The 20300-nt window shown below is 36.1% G+C and overlaps 1 protein-coding gene across 1 annotated transcript in view; it reads left to right on the forward strand.

Annotated features, from left to right (window-relative positions):
- SLC39A12 (solute carrier family 39 member 12) overlaps nt 1–19287 on the forward strand; it is a 33954-nt gene extending 14667 nt beyond the window's left edge. Inside the window, exons 6-12 of the mRNA XM_056484465.1 lie at nt 328–499; nt 3814–3986; nt 5717–5869; nt 9354–9417; nt 12813–12971; nt 14336–14523; nt 18790–19287. Coding sequence (XP_056340440.1) covers nt 328–499; nt 3814–3986; nt 5717–5869; nt 9354–9417; nt 12813–12971; nt 14336–14523; nt 18790–18918 — 1038 coding nt within the window. The 3' untranslated portion in view covers nt 18919–19287. The remainder of the gene's footprint in view (nt 1–327; nt 500–3813; nt 3987–5716; nt 5870–9353; nt 9418–12812; nt 12972–14335; nt 14524–18789) is intronic.
- Nucleotides 19288–20300: the final 1013 nt, after the last annotated feature.

Consider the following 20300-nt stretch of genomic DNA (forward strand, 5'->3'; position numbering starts at 1 on the left):
TAGGCTTAAAACATTTTTCTTAACACATATAGCAAAATATTGAGAGATATTGTTTTGTAAGATCTTTATAACATTAAGTGGCTTCAATAGAAATTGAACTGCTTTATCCCAAAGATTCTGGTCTTTCTGAAATATTTAGTTTACACAGCCGAAAATGGAAGTAATTGAAGTAGTTGAACTGATTTAAGCAAGAAAGAGTATAAATATATATCAGGTTTCTTCTAGGGTTGTACTGTCCTGTGTTCTTCTAATATTTTGTATTTAACCTCAAAATTTAATGCAGGTATATGCATTAGGTTTAGTAATTGTATATACTTTTCTACAAAGGTTTGTTTCTCTGCCAATGAACTTGTGAAGATATTTTTGAAAAACAGTTCTTCCTCCATTTCTAAGGACCACTTCAAGCAAATCAGTCCAGCTATCATTCAACAAATTTTAAGTTGTTCATGTCAGCTTCCTGACTTCAAGCAGGCAAAGCTACCACCAACAACTGTGGAAAGTGAGTTATGCTCTTATTAATAAATTATTATTTAAATTCAGATAAAGAGGTGAAAGGACATCTGGACACATTTCATTCATTGATAAACCAAAACAAGGGATTTATGCTGTCTGTAGCTTATGCATTCTATAATTTCATAGCATACATGTCAGATAGTACTATTATATTGAGAAGTTAGGGGATTCAATGGTCTAAATTTTATAGTATTTTAAATTCTACTTCAACATGTAAGGTTTTAAGCTTTATTTTCTTATTTTGTTAGACGACTGCTTGATATTGCCAGCAGGTAGGCAATAACAGGTCCTCATCTATGATTGCTGGACAGTAAGAGCTTCTTTTGGGAAATTTGCACCAGGTTTATATTGGAATCATTGCATTGCTCTTACATGCATCTTCAAGGTTACATTAGCTGGCATTTTATACCATGATGTGGCAAATGCTTGATATAGATACGTTTTGCATGAATGCTACAGGTGTTTCAGCTTGTGAAATTTTATAGCAGAGAAGCTTTGAGGTTACTATTGTGGAGGAAAAACATCCAGAATAAACAGTAACAAGGCAGCAGGACCTGTATGATAGAGCTGGGGCAAGAACTGATTTAGGGTGTAATTGGGTTGTTTCCACTTGCAGTGCCTCTGCTTCCAGTATTTTCTGCCCCATCTGTTCTGTGGATTCTACTTCTGTAATCAATCCTTAGTCCACCTCATAAAGCAAAAATATGAATCTGAGATGGCCTAAGGGCTTTCTAATGTGTTTTCTGGGTTTTTTCTTACTTTAAGCCAATGACATGTGGGAAGTGGTTACAAATCAAGATGTGCTGATGTAATAAGAGAGACATTAATTTTGATGGGGAATTGGGAGTCAGGAATGACCAAAAAGGAGTAGGCATCTAACCATAATTGCCTGCATATAGAAGAGCAATTTTTAGGCTACAATCAATGTCTTCAATATCTTTATCCTAACATCTTCGTGGCCAGCTTTAGATTACTAGGTCTTTTTGGACCTAATAAGCTTTCCCCACATCCTGCTGCCCAATTATCCTTATGGAGCAACACATGGATTAAAAGGCATGAAAGGACACATGTGGATATCCCAGAAGTAAAAAGCATGGGAGAGCACTCATGGATATGCCAAGAATTGTTACAGTAGAAAGAGACATACAGAATAGAAAGAATCATTATGAGTCTTCAATAGGCAGCAGTCCTTCTTTCTTACCTCACTGCTCATTACCTGAACACCTTGCAGTCTTTACTGCTTTGATCTTTTCTGTGCTACTCAGATATGATCATGTTTTAGATCAGGAATCAAGGGACAAAGAAAGAAAAGAAAGGAACTTATCCAGGTCACATGCAAGGTTCATAAAAAATTCAGTGTTAAGTGGGATTCTTCCAAGTCTAAAGCCATCAGCCCAATCAATGTCATTTTAGTGATCTCATAAAGGTGAGAGATGAGAAAAATTGAGCTATTCAAGAGCAGAATGGAATTAATAAGAGCCCTTTCTGCAGCTCTTTCCCTGTGCTTTTTGACAAAGGAAGGTTTCCATGACCACAGGGACACTTCTGCTGTCTTGATACAGATGAAGGACTCTGTGTTTGACCTATGTGTGACCAAGTGACCTGAGCATAGGCTCATCAATTTTATCCTGAGCTCTGTTTTACTGACAGGCTATGCTGTTTTGGCTAAGTCACCAAGGCCTGACATTCCATATATATCTAATATACTCTTGTATTTGGATGTGCAGTCTGTGAAATTAGCTGTCTGATTTTATGAGGTGTTGAGCACTTGCGGAGCTATGAAAGTTTGAAATGTTAAGTGACAGTTTTAAATATTTTGGCATTAATTCCTTTATATGTGTTTATTATCTGTGTTTTACCTCCCGTTGTAAGACTTCCATAGAAACTAATCAGGATTCATGTTGTGCAAAAGGTTGGGAATGTGAGCAGCATGTTACTCTGAGAAATTATAAGACTAACATTCAAGTACCTCCCAGTAACCTGGGGAAAATAGGCTGGTGTATTAACTGAAGGGATGTATTTCCACAGCAGATTTGTAAATATAATTTGGACTGAAATGTTTGTGCTTAAAACCTAGATGAGACTGCTACATTCATTTGAGGCTTCAGGCCTTGGTTTGTTTACAGAAAATGATTTGGTTAAAAAATGTGATGTTGACTGTAAAGAAACACAGGTGTGGCATGTGAGAACACAGAATCTCAAGCATAAACCTGTTAATAGAGGAAGCAAATGCAGAGCAGTATTCACTGTGCTGCTCTGAGTGTCTCTAATTTACATAGCCACAGTCTGTTTAGCTTGTAGGGTCTGAAATTTGGAACTACAAGACTATTACATGTAAAGCCTGAAAAAAAAGCTTTCTGGGCTTTTAATTTTGTCATCTGTTCACACCTGACTAGAAATATCTACATGGCTGTTGTGGCTTAACCCCAGACAGAAGCTAAATATGAAGCAGCCACCTAAATACTCCCCCACTGCCTCCCCTCACAGGGGTTGGGGAGGAGAACTGGAGAAAGGTAAAACCATTCAGTTGAGCTATGATCAGTTTAATAATTGAGATAAAGTAAAATATACAATTCATCATCCTCCTCCTCCTTAATTAGTAATGGAAAGGAAGATGACAAAAAAACCCAAACCAGACCAAACCAAACAAACAAACAAACACACACACACACAAAAAAAAAAAAAAAAATAAAAAAAATAAAAATAAAAAAAATAAAAAAAATAAAAAAAAAATAGCAAGCGAGAGAGAAATAAACCCCAAGAATAAACCCCAAGATAAACAAGTGATGCACAATACAATTGCTCACCACCTGCTGACTGACCAGCTTACCCCTGGCAGCAATCAGCCTCTCCTGGCCAACTCATCACAGTTTCTACACTGGGCATGATGTTCTGTGGAGTGGAATATCCCTTCGACCAGCTTGATCAGCTGTCCCAGATGTGTTTCCCTCTCTCCCCAGATTATTGTACAGCTCCTCACTTTCAGAGCTTGAGACACTGAAAAGTCCTTGGCTCAGGGTAAGCACAGCTTAGCAGCAACCAAAACATCAGTGGGTTATCAACATAATTCTCATCCTGTTTCCAAAACACTGCACTGCACCAGGTACTAGGAAAATTAGCTCAATCCCATCTGAAATCAGACAGTGTCACAATGAATCACTTCTCCTGTGTGCTTGTATATAGAGGTATGAAAACATACACTCAAAAGCAATTACAAACACAAAGCAAATACTCAAACACAAATACAATATTGGATGATTAAAGGTGCCCTTGTTTTGTTTCATTTGTTTTCCCCTACAGAATATGGTTACAGCACTGTTGCTGTTTTACTTATTACTATTGGATCTATGTTTGGTACAACTCTCATTTTATTTAACTCCTGTCAAGAAATCTATACACTCATTTTACAGCTGTTTGTTGGCTTGGCTGTTGGAACCCTTTCTGGAGATGCATTGCTACATCTTATTCCTCAGGTAATTGTGCTTTTAAATTGTTGACACACATATGTGTGTGCAAACACAGAGAAAAGTTTCATTTAAGCCTGGATAATGCTCATCAGTTTATAAATAAAGCTTTCCATAAAATCCCCCCAGCACTCCAATTACATTTGCACTCTGTAGCTCAGAGAGAGATTAAAAATAATGATGAGTAGATATCCATGATTGATGAATTCAAAGAAAGAAAGGTTTTACTTTTCAAAAAAAAAATTCAGAAACCTCACAAGTCCTGTGCAAGGCACATTCTAGATGGGTATTAATTTCTTTCATGAGACAGATTCTGTAACACATTTTAACATAAATTTTTCTAAGGTTGCATGAGGCATTCACAGTACCCTCCACAGATTGCTCCAGAGAACCAGACGCTATCAGCCTAAGTAATCCTGATGCCTAGAACTGTAATAAAATGGGTGGCATGATCTTTTCCTAAATCCATAATCTAAATTTTAAAAACAGGATAACATGTAAAACAGAACCAAATTTTCTATTGTATATTCATTTATTTTTAACAGTCTCCTCTGATATGACACAGATGTTATGAGTAGACCTGTAGTGGTCATAAAAAGAGAGCTTCGCAGCTTCACTGAAGATTCTGGTTAAAATTTTCTCTCTGGAAGCAAAACTGGAGAGTGACTTAAGAAAGGCAACTCTCACTGAGTGTCAAATAAATGCATTTCCTTCACCAACACCTGTTAAATGTGAAAGTATTCTCCTTCACCAGTTTTAAGTGATGTATCCAGTAGCATATAGACTCCTCCCTTTCAGAGCAAAGGAGGACTGCTGTGCTGTGACACTAGGGAAAAGAAGGAAGCATACCCACCAACAGAAATGTATTTCTGCATTAATTATGAGTTACTTAATTTATGCATTATTTTCACAGAATCACAGAGTTACAGAATTACAGAATAGTTAGAGTTAGAAGGGACGTCCGGAGATCATCTAGTCCAACCCACTGCCAAGGCAGGATAACCTAGAGCTGGTTACAAAGGAATACATTGAGGTGTTTTTGAATATCTTCAGAGAGGGAAAATCCACAACTTCCCTGCACAGCCCATGCCAGTGCTCTGCCACCCTCAGTGTAAAGAAATTCTACTTCATGTTGAGTTGGAACTTGTGTTTTAGTTTATGGCCATTGCTCTTCATCCTGTTGCTGGGCACCACTGAAAAGAGTCTGGCACCACTGTCTTGGCACCAGCCTTTGAGATATTTGTATGCATTAATGAGATCCCCTCTCAGACTTCTCTTCTCTAGACTGAACAGGCACGGTTCCAGCAGATTCTCCTCATAAGAGAGATGCTCCAGTCCCCTAAACATCTTAATGGCCTCTGCTGACCCTCTCCAGTAGCTCCTTATCTATTTTCAGTATGAAGTTTGCATATTAAGATAATGCAAGTAAATTTATAGAATTTTAGCATCAATATATTGGAAACAAAATATATATCATATATATAAAGGGTGATTTCATAAAAATGTCCCTAGAAATAGTGTTACTTTCACCACTGAGTGATGAAGAAGTGCAGCTGTGCTTCTAATGATTCATGTCATCTTCCATTATTCAGGTGATTATTTCAGAATACAATTTACCTTTGAAAGAATTGGGAAAATAAAATTCTGGGAATAAAATGAATTAACATGTTACAGCTTGCCCTAGCAAGAATTAAAACATTGCTATTTTAATTTTTTTAACTTTGTCTCTTTTGTTTTAGACTCTTGGTTTGCATAAACATGAAGCACAAGACATAGAGCATTTCTATGAGGGAAAAGAATATATTTGGAAGCTTTTGGGCATAATTGGAGGAATTCATGGATTTTTTCTCATAGAAAAGTGTTTTTTTCTTTTGGTAACACCTCATGACCAGGTAAAGCTTTTACAATTCATCCTTTGAAAAACTCTTGTATTTTGAGATTTTGCAGTGAAGCATTGAGAATTGTTTTCCCAATGTGTTCAGTTTCTATTTTTCTTTGCTTGCTTCATGAGTGTGTATATTTATAATTCCAGAGAGGGATCAGTTAATCGAACTTATTTCATAAGCCTGTATTCATGACTCACACTGGAGCAGGTGAAAAGTGTGTACCCATATGAAATAGCAGTGACAGTTGTTTACTCTAGGTTTGAAGAGGAGAAAGGTGCAATAGAAAGATAGATGCAAGCATAAGATATTTTCAGGAATAATATCTTAAAATTTCCAATTGTTTTGGGTGCCTATCACAGTGATGTGAAAATCTATTATGTGTTGTAGACAGTAGGACCCAATCTTATATTATTAAGATCTCCTTGCTCACTGCCATGCTTACAGTAATTCTATTACTTTATTTCCATGTGGCTGGAGCCTGAAGATGTGATTATGCACAAGGATAGAATGTAGCACAAAATGTGATGGCTCATTAAGTTTCTCAGCATGAGAGACAATCCTAAAGTGACTTAAGAAGTTTAAACCTTTGCTTGTTCTATTCTACAGAGTGTGTGAAGTCTGATTTAGATATGTAGCAATGCCCACTACGTTTGAGTCACTATAATAATATAATATGAGATTAACAGAATGAGTAATTTGATTAGGCTGATATTCTATTTGCTTTTTGAAAAGGAGTCCTTTTAGTTACTTGTTTGAAAGGAGGGTTTTATCATCATTCCACAAATGTTTAAATTTTTTCTACTGAGAAAAAATTTAGATGAATTCTGAGTTAATTTTTACATCTATGTCATCTTCAAATTTGAATTTTATTTTTAAAATAAATTAAGCTTTATCAAACCATTGTGATTGTCACTGATTTATCTGATTTACTTTTCAGGGTTTTTAACATAATACGCATTACAAAATGTTGATGCCAGCCAATCATCTTTTTCAATAGATTTTGTTTGGAAAAAAAAATCTTAAAAATTCTAAACTTTCACAAAAGACTGAGAAATGCTGTGCCTGTGTTCATTGGGTTTCAGAACTAATTGCAAAGCATCTTCATTCAGCAGGGCCTTTCTTTAGTTAATGGGCACTGGGGACATTCCCATGATCTTCCAGTGGAGTCTGAATTAAATGAACATTCAGGCAGAGGCAAATCTACTTCAACCATACAGTTGGTAGGTTACCAATATGACATACTTCCCTAAATTTATATTCTTCTTTCCCTGTTCCTCAAAAAAATGAACAAAATTAATGTAAAAAAATCAGTATTATTTTTCAGTCTTTATTAATTTGTTGTTTATTTTTTGACATGATTGTCAAGAATCTCTAGATTTTGAAGTTTATAATGAGCTTTCACAGAGATATCAAGAACAGATATTTTACAATAACTTTTCTTAAGTGTGTACCAGATTGATATAACAATACACTTCCTGTATTGTTATACATTGTTGATAAAATTCTTGAAGATTTTCCTCCTCCCTTCTTTTCAAACATTAATCACATGTAAAGGCAGACTCTCCTTAGGAAAAACTTCAGAATTTCTTGCAATGAGAGTTAAATGCATAATTAGAGAACAGATTAAACCCTGGACTGTTCTTGGGCATTTTCCCACAGATTTGAAGAGTAATGTAAATACTTGGATATCTGGGAATTGTGCTTACCTATAAGAAGTTACACTCTTTAATACTTGTCTGTGGATAGTACCCAAACAGATAAATCCTTGCACATTAAATTGAGTCATAAATTTTACCCTGTTTTCTCTTTCTTTTGACAAATCTCTTCAGTTTATATCCAGTATCTCGGTGCACAGGTGAACTCCATTTTACTAATGTAGTTGTGATTGGCAAGAGCCTCATGAATCACTGCTAATCTTTAAAACACAGTTGGAAAACTTAATAAAAAACAGATCAAACAGAGGAGTGAAACATGTTTACTATTTTCTGAGACACATCAAAGCTTCGTGTTTGTGATAATGAATGAACATGTCATTCTCCTCAAATGCAAGATCCCCCCCAAAGTTCTAAATAGATCACATTATCTATATAGAATTAGCCTGGCTGAGCTGGTTTGTACATGAGCAGCCAATTTTTCAGAATCATGTGAGTAATACTAAGACAAACACTGGCTGACTAAGAAAAACTTATAAATCCTTCGGATCAGTAATTAGTCTTGCAGTTTTGACTCACAGTTCAAAGAAGTGACATGTGAATAAATATTGTAGGAGAAGTGGAACAATTTCTGGAATTCATATGACTGGCTGCAATCATGGGAATTAGAGACATTTATTTTTCCTTTAAAATGTAGAATATGAGAAACAATTCTTTTTCCTTCTCTCCTCATGCTTCTACAGCACATATCCTTCATCACAAGCAATCTAAGACCAACCAATAAACATATCTTATTTTGTAGCCAGTACACATCTCTGGTACAGTTTTTGGAGTGGTGGCTGCTGTCCCCAACAGCTCTTGTCCTGTTGTTGACTTTACTAGCTGCCATAACAGATTTTAACACACTTTTTTTTGGGGAAAAAAAAAAAAAAACCCTCAGAAATTAAGATTCAGTCATTCTAGTTTCAAGCAAACAAGTTTTTTTTGCTTCTCTCTCCCTCACATGAGTTTCTAATAATTTCTCCAATCAGAAAGCAAAGCCCCAGAGAGGTAGGGGCAGTGAGAGATTACTGATGTTCTCCCTTATCTCCCAACAGCTGCAATATCTATTAACTAAATGTTAGGGCTGGTATATCAGTTTATCTCTCTAGGATAAGGAAGAAGATACTGTCTTTTCTTCACTTGAAGTAAATTTCACCATGGAGTGTACTCAAGTGCTGCTATTCTCAGCCAGTGTTGCCCGGTGCTGAGAGGAAGCCCTTACTAAAAGCCAAGACTCAAGACATTGCAGATTGCACCACCCTGAAGAAAAACTCTTATATTTTGGAAGGGGATGACACCTACAGATGATCATCTTTTTTAGTCTAGTGTTTTCACAGAGAAACTCTGAAGAACATGAGTGCCTAAAAGATTGTTTTTCCCTGGAAATCCTAGGGACATATTCTCCAGGAAAATACAGTCATCCAGTCATGACAAAACCAAAACATGCCATTTTAATTATAATGTCCCTTCTAGTCTTACATTTGGCTCAAATTTTTGTGTATTCAAGCAGAAGTGTGTTTTTTCATTGTTGAGCTACAGCAATGCCTATGAATGTATTTTTTTCCTACCTGAACTAGACTTAACCCTCTCTGGGTGAGGCAGATTTCTTTTTTATGTGTTTCTGCAGTACCAATCAGACTGCCAGTGGCCAGTAAATTATTCTAATTATATCTGTGCAAATAACCATTGACTATCTTTAATTCAAATAGCTTGAGTTTAATTGACATTTTCCTGTATTTATGGCAGCAGCTGGAAGAGACCCTTAACACTGATCCATTATCTTTGCTTTTAACTAGAGAAGCCCAGAAGATTCTGAACCTGCTGAAGTTCCTCCAGAGAGCAAGGTGATCAGCAAAAAAAGTTAGTATCAATAAAAAGACTAGACAAGACAGGAAAATCCTTCAGACCTAAGATGGAATTGAAAGTGTGCAGCTGACTTAGCTCTGTGTTTGCAGTGTGCTACATCACATCTGGTGGCGCCTGGCTACATAATTTAATCTCTGCTTAAAGACCTTCTCAACTGCCAACCCTGTAATTGTCAAGTTCATTAATCTTACACTGTCCTTGCTTTAGTATTTGCTGTCTCACTGTTGCAATCTATTTTGCTAAAGCCTTTGCTTAAAGGGAAACAGTCAAAAATTAATGCAAAACATGTTTTTATAATTTTAAACTTAGCTCAGGCTTTTATTTCTGAAGGTGGTGAAATATTTTTTTGTAGGCTTGCTATGCTAATATAATTCTGCATCCTACTTCTCTTACGCAGTGCAGCAATAGACTCTGTAAACCAGTAATGATTTATCACAGGTATGGAATTATAGCCTCATGATGGCTCTCAGTTTTAGAGTAATCTGTTTGCTTCTGAGAACTTCAAATAACTCCTGTCTTCTGTGCTTTTTTGCTGATTAGTAAAAATACAGAAATAGAGTATAAACCAAATTTTGCCTTTAACTGTACTTTGTGACCTTGGTTAATTCAGCAGAGTTTCAGTCATTCAGCTGAGGGAATTATATTTTAATTTATATCAGTTTATTTACTATAATTAACTCCCCTTTATTTGTGATCTCAGGTCATCAGTTTGATTTATTTAATTGTGTCATTATCTTCTTTTAGGTTCTAATGTTCTCTTCTGTTCTTGTGGACTTCATATCTATTTCTGTAGCATTAGAAATCTGGATTTTCTTTTCTTCAGTTCCCCTCCCTCAATAATACACAATCCAAAGCCATTTGAACGTGACTACATAGTTCATCTCCAGATATTTCTGTTTGGTTCAATGATCATTACCTGCTAAGCACTTCTAGTGATCTTTGTTTAGTTTAATCTTTCTTCATACCTCAGTCTTACCTCCATAAATGAAACCTTAGTCAGGAAGGGTGGGAGGTTATTTGGGGGGTGTTTTTGGGAATACATAATTACAAAAGTTGGTTTTGTTACAGTTCTTTTAAATAGCTAAGTGCATAAACATTACCTGGGTACTTTGATACTGAGTAAGGTGTTTCTTCCCCAAAACTGAATGGAATCTGCAGGTCTAAGAGAGGAGCCTGACAACTCCAGATCTGCAAAGCTTCACTGTAAATGCCTGCCAAGTAGGACTGCAAAAAAGCCGATCACCACAGATAGTCAGGGAGTAATTTAGAAAGCAAGAACTTTCTAAAGAAAAAGATGTCTAACTGATCCTCTCTGCATTTATCCATACTTGTTCTATCAATATCAGAGAAGATCAAACAGTATCATTTTGTATTTGTTATACTCAGAGATGCTTTACGTTGACTAAAAATGTTTTTTCTGTGTTAGTCATGGAAACATTGTAGAAGATCTATTTATGGATAAATGTTTGCTCTTATTCTAAACTTAAAAATTGTAGTATATGGTTGAGATCTTGTGCCTATTAGTTTTATGAAACTTACAGAATAAAATTTGCTATGAGTTCTGATCCCCTATTTAAGCACACAAAAAAAATAAAAGATTATTGGAGAAGAAAAGGGATTGTAGAAACAGTTAACATAAAAAGTTAATAGTTAATAGTTTGTGTTGGAATACAATGCAGTGAGATATTGCCAGTAACAAAGCTGCTTTAAAATAGGCTGAAAGTAAAGTAAGATAAATATTCAGATTTGTTTATACATGCATCTTCTTAACTTTCTGTCAAGTAGTTTCACAAAGCTTTTATCTGTAATTGCTCCACAATGCTAACCTGATCCCTGTGTTATACTAAAGCACACTGGAATGAGTTCCAGTAATCATGATATATCTTCTCCAGCAATCAGATACTTGAACAAAACTGACTAACTAATAAGACCTCGAGGCAGGCCATGATTTCATCCTTGACAGCTTATTACAAATCACAATGTAACACAGCAATCTATTATTTCTATGTAATTCATGCTCTGCACTATTGATTATAAACTGCCCATAGTGTTTAGAAAGAACTGTGCAAACTGGGGACATCCACGTCCGGCTCTGTAAGCTGGCAGCAAAATCTAACAAGCCTGCCAATTTTTCTGAACCCACAGAGCTCCCAGAAAACCAGGGAGGATTTTCTGAATATGGTTGTTAGGCTTTTTTATGTGCTCTGTGTGATTTTTATAATAGTCTGAAGACTTCAGTTCTAGCCAGTTTCTGTAAGAAAAATATCACCCCCATCATTATAAAATGGTCTTCTCTGAGAAACATCACTGGAGTGAAAGCTGGTATAACTGTATTCAGACAGATCAGTGCAGCTTCATGTTTGCTCCTTAGTCTGTCATATTATGTCTATGTGGGGTCACCAAAAGTCAGAAAAATACATATTTAGGGCCCAAATCATGACCCTGCCCCTTCAGGTATGAAACCAACTCTTTTCAAAGTGTTCTGTCCATTCTGCTTAGAGGAAAGCTGGATGAGTTTCTTTGCAGACGTTAGGCAATCCTGACTATAAGACTGTGGATAACATGAATGAAAAAAAATTACAAGATGGGGCAGCCAATTATGTGTTGCTAACTTTAGACATTGAACCTATATGGAACCTTGTTGCTTCTTGAAGAGATAAACTGCCTCCCTGTGAATCTGTTCAGCATTCCACCCAGCTGGGCACAGAGACTGATTCTCTGGCTTGGTTTCAGTACTTGCATCACTAGTAGCACCTTTCTACTCATGTCAGGGGACATGATGCCATGAACACCCAGTGTACTGTTCCACACTAAAACAAGGTCAGAGAACAGCATGGGAAAGACAAACAGCCATCTCCACCCATGAGTGGTGTTCCATATAGGACTACTATGAGCATAACAGCCATTAATTGATTGGAACAAATGTTGGATATAAGCATGCTGTAACCCTGTACTATAAGTGATACTCTGAGGCTTGTTGTCTTTCATTTCTATCTTTCACTGTAATACAATTGCATAAAAATAAAGCAGACCCTGCAAATATTACTCAGTAATAGCAATCTTTACAGGATTAAAGTAATCAGCTCTGTGAGACCAAATATTTATCTTCACTATAGGTCTGCAATTCTATGAGCAATGGTGGAAGAACTCCAAATAACAACTAGGAAGACTTGTGAGAATTTCATCAAATAAGGAAAGATTGATAGAAAGCCTTAAGATGCTTCATGAGATGGGACTCAAACCTAATTTTTTGTCTAATAGTTAACCTAGTGAGCATAAGGAAGTTATTTCCTGGTATTTGCATCTCATTTGTAACATAACAAAACTGGCAATATCTGTTTGGGTTAACACTGGGCTTTTAATCTGTTTGTTTGTTTTTTTTTTTCAAGGTAAAAAAATCAGCTTGTTAGCAATAATGGTTCTGGTGGGTGACAGTCTTCACAATTTTGCTGATGGCTTGGTAATAGGAGCAGCATTCTCATCCTCAACAGAAGCAGGTGTGACAACGACTGTTGCTATTTTATGCCATGAAATTCCTCATGAAATGGGTAAGAAATATATGTATTTTTCTTGATTGACTTTGAATTTCCAGGTTTCCCAAAAAGTTATTTCCTGTATGACATTTGGGGAAATTCTTGCTTATAGCATCATGTTTTACTATGTGAGACTGATAGTTTCTTTGCCCTTCACAAAAACCAGAGGAGGCTTCTGCACTCATTACTGGATACATTCCCACTTGACCTTCTCCAGATGCAAATTACATCAGGTCAGGAGTGATCTGTTATTCTTATGTGTACAGACACAAAAATAATATACAGTAAGCAAGATCCATGTGTGCATGATGGCCATGCTTGACAGAATGGGCTATCCAAGAGTTTCAATATGCAGCAGAGCTATTTAAGCAAGTATTTCTCTTGTTACCCTCATTCCTGCTGCTAATCAAAAGCAGTAAGATAATAAAAAGTGCATTGCCTATTTTACTAATGGTCAGAACAGGAGAATTGTTCTGTTTTACATTGCCCTTGATTGATTTTTTCTGGTAAAACTTCCAGCATGGCTGAAGCTGCTCCTGACATTGTGTTGATGAACACAATAAATTGAGAAATTATCATTAAATGACTGAAGACTTCATGTGCTATGTAGAAAACTCCTCCAAACAAAAATGTGGGATGGAGGATTGCTGTAAAACTGGTAATTCTTGTTTGCATAGCAAGCAAATTGAAATGCTTGACTGTTAGCTCCAAATGTACCTTCTTAATTCTGGGGCAGTAGTGCCCCAGTTCAAAGTGACATTTTTTCAGTCATGGAGCAAAATATTTCAAATCTTCTAGTTGTGGCCTATTATGAAATCTTTTAATTTAGAAGAAAAATCTTTCTGGGATTCTGATATACAACTTACTCCAATTGATTAGGACTGAAACCTGTGGGATTAAACTCAAACTGGAATCAGAATTGAACTCAGACTGGCATAGATTACTCTGACTTGCAGCACCTGTAAAACACTCAAAGACCATGCTGCAAATATACCCACATGATTTGAACTGGCAAGTTCCCAGTGGAGAAAGATTTAGAAACTCTGGGAAACCACGTGACTTCACTTTTGCATGTATCCAAGCTGGAAATGGAAAATGTCACAGAACACAGAGAACTAACAGAAAGCCACTCCTCAATACTGTATGCTATCTTTAGGAACAGCTAAACAAATACAAGTCAATATGACTTTTTTGTTGTTTTGAGATTTTTTCTTTCACACAGCACAAGTTTATAACTAATTCTACAGAATTCTAAAGGCAGGCCTCCATCATTCACTATCTCTGTGCATATCTTAATTATTTTCTTTCATACTTTATTACCAGGAGTCTTAAAAATACATTTATCAGCTAAATAATAAATGTTCTTTTTCTCTACGCAGGAGATTTTGCTGTGCTGCTAAGTACAGGGCTCCCCACGAAGACTGCAATTTTGATGAATTTTATAAGTGCACTAACAGCATTCTTAGGACTTTATATTGGCCTTTCTCTGTCAACTGACCCATCCATTCAAAACTGGATCTTTACTATTACAGCTGGAATGTTCTTGTATTTGTCTTTAGCAGAAATGGTGAGAACTTCAGTCTATTTTTATATTTTCCTTACAGCATATCCACATCAGAGATAAGTGTCAGACAAATGCAGGGGGATGAACTTGGAGAGAAAAAGAGCTCATAGGTTTGTTGGGAAGAGTATGTTGTCTGCCCTGTGTGTGTACAGTGCTTAGAAAAGTAATCTGTTTTTCTTCTGTATCACTCTCATCCTAGGTGTCATTATAATGAAAAGGGAAAATAAAGACCATTAAGAGACTAATATAAGAGAAAGGCATAATGGTCTTTTACAGTCTTTAAAAAAATCTTCTAAAGACTTTTAAACAATGTATTTTTATTTATTTAGTAAAACATATATTTGAACCTTTAGGGGATTTTAAGATCTTGAAAAAAATGTCTATTTTTTCTTCTTCTGCCCTTTTCTTTATATATTTTTCACCCATTGTGTCAATGTAAATTAGCTGTTTCAGGACTAAAATGTAAGATGCTTATCCTTAACACTTCCTTTCTGTCCTAGGGAGCTTTCAATTAGCTCTTAAGCAAAAAAAAAAACCCTTCAGATTACTGCAAGTTGTCCAATGTTTTTCATACTCCCAGTTCAATAGAAATAGAAAAATAAAGTCTATAGAAAAATAAAGTGTGAAGTTAGGAGCAAGGTCTAAGGACTGAGCAAAAGTGTGGAGCAATCACATCTCATGCAAATGCCTCAGGACCCATAATTTATTGAAGAGATGGATAACTGTTACACTTGTGGCAATGCAGAACTTAAACGCCTGCCCAGCTTCATCGCACGGCTCTTTAACCATCATGTGTTAACATAAAGTTTCTTGCAAGCCCCTCCACAAAGATGGAAGTTTTGAGTGAGTAGATCAAGAGGGAGGGAAAAAAAAGTCTTTTCATAAATTATTTGATTTTTTTTCCCCTTGTGTTCATTACCACTTTATGCCTGAGATGCTCTTTACCAGGTTCAGGTATCATACTTTAAACCTGATATGCCGTTCCAGTACTATAACCTATTTAAAATTCTACTTACAGGAATTGATCTTAGACCTCAGTAGTATTTTAGTCTATTTTTGCTATTGTAAGTAAAGTAAAATGAACATAAAGTTCACCTAAGAGCTTAAGAGTGAGCAGCCAAAAGATTGTGGATGTGTCAACAGTCCTGACTGAGGTAGTAAATAACAGACAAGAACACTGTGTACCAAGTTTCAACTTCTTCTGACAGAGAAATTTGGAAGTGAGGCTCCCTCCCAACTGTGTAGGCATGGTTTTACTAATGGGGCTAAGAATGATGTACACATATTTTCCCTTCAGTGTAGGATCAGCATCCATCAAGGATCCACAAGCTCCTAGAACAATACCATCTTTTTCCCTGAGTCTTCAAAGCAATGTGCCAGCTGTAAATCCCAAGAGAAAATATAGTTCCAGGCAGAGACAGGGACATGTTTTCCCTTGTTCTCAGCTTGTCATCATAATCTTGGTCTTGATGTGGAGGGGAGAAAGAAGGGAGGGAAAGGGAAGGAACTTATTTCTCTCAATCCTTTTATTAACTCTGATTATTTTTATGACTCTAATCAGTCTTCTCTGCATTTTCTCAAAATAACTGCCATTGGATGTATCACCCATTTTTCAGTGTCAAATATCGTAAGGATTATTTTATTTAAAAAATTATTTATGTAGCATGGCAAAAAACCTATTTAGGTATCACTTCAGGCTACATACATAGATATGAATAGTTTTGTATGTTTGTATAGTGCATCTCAAGAGAAGATTATACATCTCAAGTCAAAATGAGCCATTCTTTATGTATTTTCCTGCTTTCTGCAGAGAAATAGGTTCTATTCTCTGCTGCACTCTCATCTGCAAACAACAGTAATCAGAGCTCCTGCTGATGGTGTACAAACACTTAATAGTACAAAATGTTAGACTGTAATTTTCAGTATTTGTTTTATGAGCTTTCACATATTCATGTGCTTGTCAGAACAGCAGTTAAAAAACTGAACAGCCTCGCTGGTTTCTGCACTGAGGAACACTGAGGGGTGTGAGTGGAGGTTTGTTGACAGAACAGCACTGTGAGACTGCCACCACAAAGTAGCACAAATCTACTTCTGTGGTTAATTAAAGTTTTTCATTTCTACAAATGGCATTGTAACTCCATTAGCATTAGGGTAGAACTAAAAATTTCAAAAACTGAATGAGGGACAAAAGATAAAATCACTTATATCCATCATTTTTCACCAAGAAATTATGCAAAACTGAAGATTGCTCTGACTAATTTAAAAAATGTTTTCAATTTTGAAGATAAGGGAGTAGTTTTTAAAGTGATTTACTGGACAGTGGCAGTGCAGCAGCCAGGCCACATGTGCCCAGCTTGGTAAGAACTTTTTTTTAGCCAGTACATGCCTGAGAGCCTCTCATGCCTTCTTCCAGCAGGCTGCTTCCTATTTCTTCTTATCTTTCGTGCACTCATGATAACATGAGCTGGAGTGGAACAGAGCAGTCCCTTGATTAGCAGTACCTCTTTTGCCTCTGAAAGACTTGAAGCATTAGCAAGTGTGACAGCTTCCAACTTGTTGGATGTGGTACTATGTTCCCTTAATTTGTGGAGTGTTTGTATCTGCCAGTTGAATGGGTTTATGCTTCTTAAGCAAGATTCTCTCTGCCATACCATACACTTTTTGTTGAGTAACCATAGTTGATACTGTGACAACAGCCATTTTATTTTAACAGATAAGCAAAGATGTCACACTAGGTATGGCTATAGAAATGGTTTGTGTGTTGATTACATGCACACAGGTTAGATGGAGGGAGCAGATGTCAGCATTGGACATGGAAAGGGTACAACTTGCTAAGATAAATTGTCACTGACAGCAATGAAAATTCAGTTCTGCAGTGGGAGGAGAAAATTTTCCTGTTTGGAGAACTTTTCATTCAGGTGCTGGGAAAGAGGAAGAGATAAACTGATTATGAGGATGAATAAGAAAGCATGAACATCTAGACTGGAACCCTGGATTCAGGCTAGGTCTTAACTTTAAGAGTTTTTACTTATTTACACAAAAAAACTCTGAACATTTAAAACAGCAGTTCAGATTTTGGTTTACATCAAAATTTTGAGGTGTTTACACTTGCTTTAGATTAAAAGTTTCTGATAATCTTTAAACACTGATCCAATATAATTACATAAGTTTTCTGTACTGTAATTTAAACCACTGAGTGGTTGTAATGAAAATCCAGGGCATTTGGATTTCTCTGTTATTTTCAGGCAAAACTTTAAAGTGAAGGCAGATTTTTTCAGAACAGTTTTGTTTTGAGCACATGCCAACCTTCAGAGAAAGAAGAATGCAGAAGCAGCAGCCCCAGAGACCCCCCTCTGACAGAGGGAAGGACAAGCATAGCAAACACTCCCATTAACCTCCTTGGTCAGCACCACTGCACTGTCTCCCTGTGGCTGCTGCAGTTACAGCTACTGTGAGCAGCCTCCAAAATGCACAGCAACTCAAGCACAGAAAAAAAACACACAACCAAGACCAGAGGTCAGCACCAGGCTATTGCTCTGTATTTATTTCCAGAACTGATGTGACAGTGTTAGCAGTCATCAGTGATTCCCCTGAATGAAGCAGAAATATTAAGAGAATTTGAGCCTGAGGAGTCACTTTTGCAAGCTCTGTTTAGACACATATTTAGTTTAAACCTTTGATAAAATACACTATGTGGACTGAAAGGTCAATGCAAGTAGCTTTTATTAGGATTATAAACAAGTGTTGCTTCATTACATGATTTAAAACTTACAGAGAAAAATATTAAACATGATTTTTTTCAAGCATATTTAAAAAGTCCTGTTTTCTACTTACAAAAATCCAAGTAAATAGGAATGTTGCCAGTTATTTCAGAAGAAGCACGATTGACTCTATATATAGTACTGAAGCAAAAAATACTACAACTAGTTTGTTCCCACAAAAGGAAATCACTAATTTTCCTAAATAAGCATTTCCTTGCAGACAGATGTATACAATTACTACAAAATATTGAGAAGTTAAGAAATTTACTTGTCAGTGCTAGTAAAAGAACCAAAGTGAGTAGAATTTGGTTAATTTAAATATTTCGCTGTCAAGATCAGCTTTGTCAAAATGTACACAAAATGCCACACATTAATACATATAGTCAGAAGCTCAGCATTTTGAAAGTTGCTTTTTTTAAAATTAAGTTTGCCTTGTTTTCCCATAACATTTTTTTTCCCACAGATGAATGTATCTGGCTCTCATTCTGCTGTCTTATTCTTTTTTTAGCTTCCTGAAATGACTCACATTCAGACACGGCGACCCTGGTTGATGTTTCTCCTACAGAACCTTGGATTACTATTAGGCTGGCTTTGCCTCTTACTTTTGGCTGTATTTGAACAGAAAATTAAAATATAAGTTTTCTGTTGGAAATCTCAAAGTACCACTTATGACAGTGGATAGCATTATTCACAATTTTGTCATGTCTGCCATAGTGATATATAAATTAAGTTGCTGGGATTTTATATCTGAATAGTAGATAACTATTTTACTTTATTAACTTATTGTTCAGATTTTTGTAATTATTTTTTTGTAAACATGAATGTTTAGAATTATGTTTTATTTGTTTCTGAGTTTACCAGATCCCATGCTCAAACTCACAGGAGCTTTTAATTAGTTTTTATTGAGACTGTTCTAGTTGAATGCTCTAAGTGATCTCTGCCAGTCTGATTGAAGAAAATAATAAAACACTTTTATATGCAATAATTAAAGTGGACTAACCATAGTGGAACAATTTGAATACAGAATGGTCTTTTGCCTCTTAGTACAAAGCCTTATTTCTTTAAATCTAAAATGCATAACAAAGCTAAACTTCTAAATGGCATAAATCAATATCATAAAGTCTGCACTTTCTGCTTTGTCAGCATAAAGATTCTCATCAGTTGCATCTTACTGGTCCACTGTGTCAGGGAAAAAAAGACAAGTTGAAGTTTATGATACAGGAGTTTGGGAATACTCTTTTCCAACTACAGTACAGTTTCTCATATGTGTGAAGGAACCTGTGACAGTCAAGCACCTTTTGCATTATCTCACCTCTGGTGATTGCTCATAGCAACTCCTTATGAAGGATTATAAAAATATGTTTAAATTCCTTTTCCCTGATATCTCTTCCAGGCTCCTTAAATGAAGGTATTTCTTGACCCAAATATTGCTTCTGAGACATCACATTCAATAAACACTTGCCTTCCTGTCAGCAATTAGTTTAATCATAGATATGTGATATGCATTGTGGAAAGAGCTTTTTCAATTGTCTAGAATGTGTGTAGCCTCACTGCAGTTTCTCCCATCCTGAGTGATTTTTGTGTAATTAGTCCTCTTGATTTCAAGGCAATTCTGCAGAAGTTGAGATGATTTATATGATTTAGTTTTGCAGAACTGGGTCTAAAACAAATATACAAATTCTGTCCTGATTCTGATGTGCTGAGCAGCTTCCAGGAGGTATTGAGCAACACTCAGCTGTGTGATTTCAGTTCCTTACATGCTTTCAATTTCTGGTGCAAGGACTTCTCCCCTTCTTATTTATACTTTTGTATGAGAACTAAATTTTATTCTTTCTCCTCTGATGAGCTGTGGAAATAAGGACAGCAAGTTACAGATCAGACATGTATTCTTTATGAAGCAACTGAAAGTTTTCCTTTCTTTGTCTAAACTCTGTCTTGAAATATCTCTACATTATGACAAGACATGAGTGTCTCACAATGTGTCCTGTGACTATTTGATAGCTCCAAGTGAAGGTACAA

This window comes from Oenanthe melanoleuca, chromosome 2, assembly GCF_029582105.1.
Source record: "Oenanthe melanoleuca isolate GR-GAL-2019-014 chromosome 2, OMel1.0, whole genome shotgun sequence".
NCBI classification, from domain to species: Eukaryota; Metazoa; Chordata; class Aves; order Passeriformes; family Muscicapidae; genus Oenanthe; species Oenanthe melanoleuca.